A 9,725-nucleotide genomic window follows, 5' to 3' on the forward strand; every position below is an offset into this window, starting at 1 on the left:
TTCCGCTGCACAGAGTCGGTAAGATGTGTGCGCATCGTAACCTTCTTCGTATCTCCCACGTCTCGTGCTCGGTGGTCGGTCCTGTTCAGTATGAGCTGAGGCCTAGCTTCACTTCGCCGTGCTTTCAGTCTTGAGGTTGTGCCTCAGCGCGGTCCTGTCGATAGAACTCCAGGATCGTCCAGTCGTACACGTGGTCGTGCTGAAAGCGTTGTTGGCGGAGCAGCTGGCGAAACAGGTTCCGAAGATAGCGATAGTCCGGCTGATCGTCTTCGTTCAAGGAGCGAGCATAGGTCATATATGTAACGAAAGCAGGTGGCAGTCCTTGGCAGAGCTCGTCCACGCTGACGGTTTGCTTCATCTCCAGCACGCGCCGATACTTCTCCGCTCGATTCACGGTCTTGAGGCCCTGCCAGGGCAGGGACCCGGTGACGAAGTAGATCAGCATGTATCCCAATGCTTCGAGATCATCTCGTCGTGACTGCGCTGAACACACAGCTTGGTTAGTGGAGGGTGCAAAAAGGTCAAGGAGGAGAAGCACTCACGGACACCGAGATGGGCGTTGACGCTGGCGTATCGACATGTGCCGATCAAGCTCGGTTCGCGTGGTGCTCTTTCGGATGAGATGGGCAAGTGCAGTGGCCCTGGGGCTGTGCGTGCCGTGACCAGCGGTCGATAGATGGCCAGCCCCATGTCGGTCATGTAGACGGTGTTCCCATGACGGCCTGTTCCCAGCAAGAAGTTTTCGGGCTTGACGTCGCGGTGCAAGTAGTTGGCGGCATGCAACGACTCAAACCGATGCAGCAACTGGTCGGCCAGCATCAACGTCGTCTTCAGGGAGAACGTCTCGCCACAGTAGCAGAACAGGTCTTCCAGGTTCGGTCCCAGCAGCTCAAACACCATGACCTGGAAGCTGTCCTGCCAGCCATGCCAGAACACCCGGGGAAACCCCGGCTTCGACTGGAGACTCTGGTAGACGCGGATCTCTTCGTCGAGGAGCGAAGGGTCGATCTTGCAATGTTCCAGCTTGATGGCGACCTCATCGCCAGTCTCTGCGTCGCGTCCTGTGTATGAGTCAGCATTAAGTCCGTTGGTACAATAGACGTCGTGCTCACCTAGGTAGACTTTGCCGAATGATCCTTCACCCAGCAGCTGCACGAGCTGGTATCGATCTCCGATGCGCAGAGCGCGCATCCGCTCGACGAAGTCACCCATGAGAAGGAGGAGTACATGGTGGTTGTAAAGAAGACGTTGTGCTCAAGGCAAGATAGGGCGAAGCCAAGGTTCAAATATTCCCTCGGCTAACCTGCCTTGACAATCAAAGAATGAATGCCGAGAAGAATGCGCCTGCGCTGAACCTCGGACTTCTCGCTCCATATCTACCACATGCAAACACAACCACCATCTCAATACTACACGCATGGCTACGCGCCATGCACTTCCACCAGCACAGAAGACCCTCACGTCGACCGTGCATGAAGGAGCCCTGAGGGCGACTTCGATCACGCACGACCAACCGTTTCGAGCTACGCATGCTGGTGCCTGCCACCCCATGCATGTCTCTGCAGGAAGCGCCGACCGACCTGACACGCTAAGGTATCGACTTTGACGCGGCACAGATGAGGGTCGGTGGGGGAACTTTGAGCGCCGATCGATGAGACAACTCAGCATACAAGATGTCGCACTCTCACAGCCGTCCGTCACCTGGTCACTCCTTCTCTTTCATGCCTGCGGTCGACCACAATCCATCCTCTCGCAAGCGACGCGCTCCCTCTTCATCTGAACACGCTGCTGACGAGTGTCGTCCTCCTTCTCCGAAAAGACACCAGCCTTCGCCCTCTGCTCATCGCCATTACCAACCGAGCCCTGGCTTCTGGGATCGACTTTCGCAAGTACAGCTCAGCCGGCAAGCCCTGCGAGAGTTTGACGACAGGACACGAAATTGCAGAGATCGAGCCACTCCTGCTCCTTCTAGTGCATTGCTTCTCGAGCTACCTGAGGAACCTGATATTAAGCGACTCCAGCGATTTGCCCGTCGTGGTGGTCCCGTCCTCACACATCTTCGTGGAGTAAGTCGAACTGCCACCTCCCAGCTTGCATACCATGCTAATGTTGAACCACAGTTTGCACTTGCTCCTTTTCCGATGAGTGCCTCCAGCGGTCAAAGTCTGAAGCGATCATCGGCCTCTAGTCGCACGAGATCGACGAAAACCTCAAAGACTACGCCCTACAGTGGCCAGTACGAACAGGCCTTGATCGATGCACACGTCTATCCTGAAGGCCACGATTATGATGGCGACGACGCGCCTGTCCCTACAAACTACGAAGACATCTTGCGACACCTGAGCGCGGAAAGAGCATCACTGTCTCCATCGCGCTTTACGGACGAGGACTTTAGACAGTTCAAGCGGACCAATGCCCAAGCCCGTAGCGAAACGAGGATGATGCAGAAAGTACTGCTTGGCATCAGCGGCCGAGATGATCATTGGAAGACTGAGGGGGACGTCGAGTTCAACCACATCAAGCCGTTCAACAAAGACCTTGCGGCAGCTAAGCCTGACCTGTACGACGGGGTTGCTGCCTCTAAGGTTGACAAGAAAGTGCGCGATCAGCTCGGTGACCTGATCATCCCATCCACGAACACAACCAACCCTATAGCACCCAACTTCTTCTTCGAAGCCAAGAGTGAGAAGGGTCGTGCGGATGTGGCCAAGAAGCAGGCGTGTCACGATGGAGCAATTGGTGCCCGAGCCATGCAGAGCCTACAGAACTATGGGGCCGACGAGGTGGTCTACGACGGCAATGCGTATTCATTTACCACTACCTATCTCGACGGACAATTGAAGATGTACACCTCGCATCCAACAGCACCGCAGACCACTGGGGAACAGGCGGAGTATCATATGACACAGGTCAAGGCATTCGCAATGACGAGCGATCGAGAGACATTTCAGAAAGGCGCCACCTACTATCGCAATGCCCGCGACCTTGCTGGCGCCCAGCGAGAGAGCTTCATCGAGCAGGCTAACAAGCGTGCGGCTCAAATGCTGGCCGATACCCCATCTAGCACGCATGTCAGCAGCCATACGTCTCTGTCCATGTCGGTGCCTCTGGAGGGCGACTCAGACACCTCGGTAGATGAGCTGGCCCTGAGTCCAGCCAGTTCCAAGCGTTCTCGGCATGGGTCGACACAAATGAGACGATCTGACTCAGTCGTGGCTGCAGCGGTGCCAGGTTCACAAGAGTTGTTCGACACGCAAAGCACGCAAGACACGGACACTAGCTTCCGTACAAGTCGATCCCAGCGACAGACTCCATCCATCACACGGTCACCAACAGAAGTCACTCCCTACAAGGCGAAGCTGAAGCAGAAGCTTGGACGATCGTTCGAGCGAGGGGAATAGCTGGTGTTTGTGCCTGACGAGGAATGGCAGCCCGCCACCATTTCAGGTCGAGCAGCGTTGTTCAATGACAAGTACAACGTATATTGTTTTGACTGATTAATCTGCAAGAAGCGCTCGGAACTGAGTGCCGTTCATTTTCAGGACTGACGATAATATTGAGGAAGAGAGAAATTTGTGTCCTGCTATCGAGTGTCGGTAGACCCAAGCTGTCATCATGTCTGTGCGCTTGCTTTGCAAGTAATGCATTGCATAGCCGTCCTTCAGTCTTAGTGCCAGGAAATTGAACGTCGTCGATGCCTCAGCTTTCAAATTGGGCATCGACAACGGCGTCACAGCCAGTGTCTCACTTCTTAGATCGGGTACAGCATGGCTGGCTACCCCTGACGGATAAATGTGCTCGTTCGAGTGCTTCAGGTCACACACGGAGTCGCCAACTTCACCATCACGGGCTGTCTCTGCCACCACTCCGTGGTGACGTAGTTGGTCTCGTCCGATGGTGGAGAGGAGGAGCTGCGACAGAACCGAGGTGGAATAGTGCTACCAATACGGGCGTACCTGAGGCCGACGAGTGACCTTCACATTGGGTGGTGGTGCTCATCATGTCCCCACCACGGCCACCAGAACGGTCGGAGCAACGATGAAACACACTAGTGCCCCCCAAGAGGCGGATCATACTGTCGCAGGCACTGTTGCCACCAGAATTGGACACAAAGTCCATGTATGCCATCCACAAGAAGTCGCGGATGCAGAGGACAGATAGCCCCCAATATGTCACCAGGTCAGAGAGTGTTGCTTCCTTATGGAACCGAGGCACCCTGTCAATTCAGGGCCCTCCTGCTCCTTGATGCTGCAGGGTCAATTCGATGCCCACGTTGGTGGTCATTCTCTACTAGCAGTGCCACTTCGTGTGGGTGCGCTGTATGATAAGCGGTGCGAATGGTAGGGGTGCGAGTCCTGTCGAAGCGAGTCCTATGCCTTGCCAGTTGTGATGCGGCAGCTTCTTCTGCGGCCAGCACTACTATGTTTCACAATTGCTGTGGCCAATCTCGTGACTTCCATGCCGATATCACGAACATGCTGTCTTGAAGAGTCATCAGTGCCTTTCCGGATGCCAGGTGTGTTCTTCCCCCCAGCATTTTCTTACCTCCTTCCAGTGCAGTATATCTGCTCATGTAACGAACACATGCTCAGCCCGAAATAGCCGCTCCTCCTGCCACCTAATCGCCAACTGTAAGAATCGCTTGCATAGCATCATGTTTTAGCATACTACAGAGTACGAGTATATGACTGTCACTTCCGTATGCCGCAGCCAGGTACAGGCTGCGGTAGGCGCTCAACAGCACCACCTAACGCAAGCCCGTATGTCTGCTTGAAGAAGAGACGCGTTCACTGTCTCGAGTTGTCCTGTACAGATAGTGAGGACTCTGAGCATTGTGCCAGCTACTAGGCTCTCCTTTTCCTTGAGCACCAAACAGTTTACCGTTGATTATAATCGGATGCTAGCTTGGGGACTACCCGACTTCGCATTTGCCTGCCCGAAGGCATATTCCGGGGCTTTAAGGTTGGTTCCTACGCTTTTCTTCGCATATGATTCAGCCGGCCTTGCCGGCTCAGGTGGCTCAACTGCGAGGCACATAGCGCTCGAGATCTGCCGCTCTGGTTGTTGCATCTCTTGTGGCAGGCAGAATAGGAAAATGGTGGTTGCCATTCTGCTTCGCACCCATTGATCGCTTCAGCCGTATTTGGTCCAGTACTTGATACTTGATGATACGCGTTGTAGTCCGTTACAATTAGGTCTCCAACGTCCTGAACCAGAAGAGAGTACTTTACCTTCCATAGGTCTAACTGACGAGGGCTGATCACAGGGTCAGCATGGCGGATGAACTGGTCAAATGTGTAGACCGAGGAAATTGGATCGGCTATACAGGCTTCCAGCTTGTCAGACTCCCTCGTCGGAACAATAACCCATATCTTCGGGTGTCCTTTACGTAAGATATTCGTGGATAAGAGGTTCATATCTTCTTTGTGCAGGAAACCGCAGCTTAGCCCTGTGCTAATATACACATAGGGAGTATTGATCCCGGGTAATGTAGCCATGGTCGTAAGGCGATCTGATGTCCTCATAGCATTCATCGAAAGGCCGGTATCGATACGGTGTTGGAATTCGCTCGCTTCTGCTATGAAACAGGGTGAAAGCTCTTGGGGTGCGGCAAAGAAGTGTTCGACTCAGGCTGAAGCCGTTTCTCCATTCCAGATTTCATCGTGGAGCTCTGGCGTTGTGAAAGGCCGATCCTCATTTACATCTTTGACGACGGCGCTACATTCACATAACGACCCTGTGTGTATTGTCTGCTTCTGCACCTCGCCGAGATCGACTAGAGGTTTCGATTGGACAGTCGGAGCGGCCTCATCGACTGACGTCTTGGTGTGACCGTCGATAATCTGCTCCGACAGGGGCGTCACCCAGGCACGATCCATCTCCACATAACCTCGATTGAAATTGACCGTCGACAACGTATCTAGGGGATATTTATGTTGGATGGTAGAAGACAGCAACTCTAGAGATTTAAAACAGCCAATACAGCGCGTTCACTTATTCACCTTTTGGTCGAAGCGTTCGATAAAAGTGTCAAACCGAACATTTCCGATTCGCTTAGAGCTTAGCCCCGACGCCATGTGGTTCGACGCAGCAATGGTTCCCAACGCGTGTCTCTCTTATTAGCTCCAGAGTCAAAGTAGTCCATGCTAGGCTATTTCTGTGGGCGCATCAGTCTTCGGTATTCACAAGCCAAATCTAGACGATCTCCTTTGCCTTGGCAATGATTTCGCTTCACTATGTGCATATTGGGCAAGTACGTTCCTCTCTCCTTATGTATTCGACTCCCCTCCAGGTCCGGTCATTTTCACCACGAATCGACGGATTTAGAGGCATCCACGGGCCAAGCTCCGAAGAGTAAGGGTGGGTTCCTAGCAGAACCCATCACTTTCGTTTCAGTTGCAGTAGCTTACAGATCTCCCGTAGCCAAGTCTCTCAGCTCCAAAAGCGAGCGTGTTCCGATGGTATGGTCACATAACTGTCAGCTGCTCAGTAAGTTTACGCAGCACGTGATAAAGCAAATGTCATGCGCAATCGTCTTTTATCATTGTCTTCTCTGGTAGTCTGAAGCTACACTGGTGTACCAGCGGAGACTAAGTCACATGCACCTTATGCCTTTTGGATAGGAGCTGAGTTCGAGCAAAAGCATGTGAACGCCTATGCTAGTGTTGCTTACGCTCGAAGAGGGTGGAACACCCATGAAGTAAGGAATACTAGGCAGCTACGGTGTCGGTTACTGCGGACCCGCCAAGGTTGCATGTCAGTTCGGAAAACATATCGGGATCCGACTCCAGCGAGATGAAGTGTTTCGATTATATTCCCGCAGTGGTGAACACACTCTTAGGTTACCATATCAGCAACAAAGAGAATCTTATTTGTGTCATAGTGGGCCTCAAGTTCTGCCGTAATGAGAATAGTGCAGCCTTCCCAACCAGCTCCGTTAACGGAGCAATCAGCTTCGAAGAAAAAGGGAAAGTGCGACAATTTTCCGCCCAACCCACTACGTTTCGAACTTCAAGTTGTTGCCTTGTACCACGTCGTAGGAAGAGGTATACGAGCGAAGGGCAGTACAAGAGCAATTCCTTGTCTCCTGAGATCCCACGCATCTGCGAACCTCACTTTGCGTTCACATACTTGAGACTGAGATTCAAATGTGAGTTGGATGTCCTCTCCGCATACCCTCCACCGTCTGAGAGCGGCTCGGGTCTTGCCCACATCGAACCATTTTCCTTTACACAGTGCCAACAATGCAAGGGCCGCATGATGTCCGACCTGGTTCCAGTTCGCCTCGGAGGAAAGATCCCACCTCTTCAACATCAGCTCAAGCTGGTCCTGAGCAATCTTACAGTGAGCAGACCGATTACTGTCGACGGCGAGGTACTCGTGGGGCTGACACACTCCGAGATCTGAATGCTGATAGCCAGGTATGGACTTCTGGAAATCTTGGATTCTGAATGCCACTGTGTCCGCTGGCCGAATGATCAGCCATTTGTCCTCGTACAGCGATATCGCATGGTCGATGATGGATAGAGTCTTGAATTCTCCTTCCACCTTGATGCGCCTGTTGGATGGCCTCGGCATATCGCGGTGTAGCAATGTCGTTGGCTCGCAGACGGTAGACGGACCACCTGGCATTGTGCAGGGCTCGATACTGTGTGGGGTGGCTGCGACGTCCGTGCTCGTCGATGTGAGCACTATATTGACTTTTGGCACTTAGAACAAATTGCACTTTGTTAAGTCAATCTCGACCGTTTCGTACGTGAGATGGGAGAACGAACGTCCAATAGCCGTTGCACTTAGGCTTCCACTCACAGACTTGCTCCCGCCGACATTCACAACAATAACAGAATGGTGAGCGGCATTGGCTACACACAACTTTTGTGTCCTTCTCGACTTCGGCAGTCCCTTGACGAGAACACACAGTACAGTGGACTGGAAGTCGGCACCAAACCGGATAGTACCTTACTCCTGTACTGCGCGCCTGTGAGACCATGGCCGTACTGGCTGCAGACTCGGTTGAAAGGAACATGTTATATGGCGGTCTGTGGCAACATTTGACGCGGTCTTGACCTGTGACACGTTGCTAGAGCAGTGAGCGCGCCAACCAATCACACAGGCTAGTGTTTGGCGTCCACTCACGCGATAAGTCAAGTGGCAGGCAGGAAGGGTAGGCAGGGTCCTCCACTACTCAAAAGCCAGTCGTATCCTCATGATCTTGCGTAGTGTTCATCACGTCTGAAGCATAACCTCCAGTCATGGATCGAGAGAACCGCCTTCAAGCGGTCGAAAGCAGCATAGCATACAAGCAGCGTGAGCTTCTCTGTAAATGTGTGACAGAACACTTGCACACAGACTCCGGTGCCGATCAACCAATCGAGCCGGAGCATGAAGACATCATCGCACATGATAAGCCTCTCTACGAATATGCTTTAAAGCAATTACGCACAGACACGGGTGCCCATCAAGAAGTCGAGCCGGAGCGAGCAGGCATCATCGTACATGAGCGGAGCGAGCGTCTTTACGAACCCGTCCACATGGACTTTGATCACTCCTTTGCCGCAAGAGCCTGGTGCCTAGGACATGACGGTCCAGTATCTAGCAGAGGGAACGGAAGGTACGATATGCTCGTGACTTCCGCGAATCGAAGTGCTTACACCTGACTAGATACCAGCAAAGAGCACACGCGCATTACGAGCCAGAAGATAGGAAGCAGCCTTCCACCTTGAAAATGGGAGAAGTGCGGGAAAGCATCGACGCAGTGCTCGCAGCGGCTGCAGAGAGGGAAGATTTGGAAAGGCGATCACCAGCCTGCCGAGTTCGCCGCTAGACCACCCATCTGATGTCGGGTGTCTAGCTAGTAGTGGAGATACGTGCCTGAAGGCGTTGTTTCGCCGAAGCTTCACAATCGGCTACGACGCGTGCAAAGCAGATAGCAGCAACGTGCCTGACGAGCCCAACCATCCCTGTCAGCCTAAAACTTTGCGTGGCGCGTTGTTTGCCTTCACAGCTGCCACGTCAGGATCGATCGGAGGACCTTCATCGACAGCCTCTTGTTTCTCTTGGTTAGAGGAACGCGTCGAAAATCACTCCACTAAGTCTACCTCACGCTCGACTTGAATACTACGCGTCAAAACAGTGGCGTGCTTCTCCAGCATGGGACGACAAGTGTACAAAAGACAACATCGCATCCGAGCAGTCTACTTCACTTCTTGCCATCATACTCCGACGCAGGAGACAGCAATCTAGCACCATCAACTTCCTGGACAACCCCCGGCGACGAGCCTTGCTATCAACCATGTCCAACCAAGAGGGACCGTGGACGGTCCCAACCTGCTCCACTGAGCCACTGCATAGATTACTCGACTTCGATCGTTACCAATTGCGTTACGAAGAGGACACTGTGCCTGTTCACGTAGCTCTTCACGACACGACTACCTCTCTACGACACTGTCCCCACAACGAATACTCCCTGTATCTTCACGGTTTTTATCAGACCATCGCAGCGAGATTCCTGCTTACGATCGAGAAGACGAGCGATCTTCACCAACAGCTGGTGTGCACTTCATATAGCACACACACTCAGGGCTATTGGAAGACCTTACTCAGCCTCAATCGATCATACAACGACGGTGTCTTAAGCGACTATGACATTAATGTTGATTATGTCTACCTCATGGTGCGTGGACTCTCGTGCCTTCCAGTACCGTGGTTCTACATGACGCCCAATC

The 9,725-nt window shown here is 52.9% G+C and overlaps 4 protein-coding genes across 4 annotated transcripts; 2 read left to right on the forward strand and 2 right to left on the reverse strand.

Annotated features, from left to right (window-relative positions):
* Window positions 1-124: 124 nt before the first annotated feature.
* PMZ80_011316 (uncharacterized protein) lies at window positions 125-1,212 on the reverse strand (the record flags this gene model as incomplete). Its single annotated transcript, XM_064879695.1, has 3 exons — window positions 125-483; window positions 543-1,061; window positions 1,113-1,212. The coding sequence occupies 3 exons, from the start codon at window positions 1,210-1,212 to the stop codon at window positions 125-127; spliced, it is 978 nt and encodes a 325-aa protein (XP_064724533.1).
* A 461-nt stretch (window positions 1,213-1,673) lies between these two features.
* On the forward strand, window positions 1,674-3,401 carry PMZ80_011317 (uncharacterized protein; the record flags this gene model as incomplete). Its single annotated transcript, XM_064879696.1, has 2 exons — window positions 1,674-2,066; window positions 2,121-3,401. 2 exons carry the CDS (start codon window positions 1,674-1,676, stop codon window positions 3,399-3,401), a joined length of 1,674 nt encoding a protein of 557 aa, XP_064724534.1.
* Window positions 3,402-7,011: 3,610 nt separating this feature from the next.
* PMZ80_011318 (uncharacterized protein) lies at window positions 7,012-7,632 on the reverse strand (the record flags this gene model as incomplete). The annotated part of the gene is made up of 1 exon (XM_064879697.1): window positions 7,012-7,632. One exon carries the CDS (start codon window positions 7,630-7,632, stop codon window positions 7,012-7,014), a length of 621 nt encoding a protein of 206 aa, XP_064724535.1.
* Window positions 7,633-8,252: 620 nt separating this feature from the next.
* Window positions 8,253-8,812, forward strand: PMZ80_011319 (uncharacterized protein; the record flags this gene model as incomplete). The annotated part of the gene is made up of 2 exons (XM_064879698.1): window positions 8,253-8,611; window positions 8,662-8,812. Coding segments are annotated over 2 exons (510 nt in total), but the record flags the coding sequence as incomplete, so codon positions are not given.
* Window positions 8,813-9,725: the final 913 nt, after the last annotated feature.

Source organism: Knufia obscura (assembly GCF_036327395.1).
Source record: "Knufia obscura strain CCFEE 5817 isolate CBS 148926 chromosome Unknown scaffold_49, whole genome shotgun sequence".
In the NCBI taxonomy this organism is placed as follows: Eukaryota; Fungi; Ascomycota; class Eurotiomycetes; order Chaetothyriales; family Trichomeriaceae; genus Knufia; species Knufia obscura.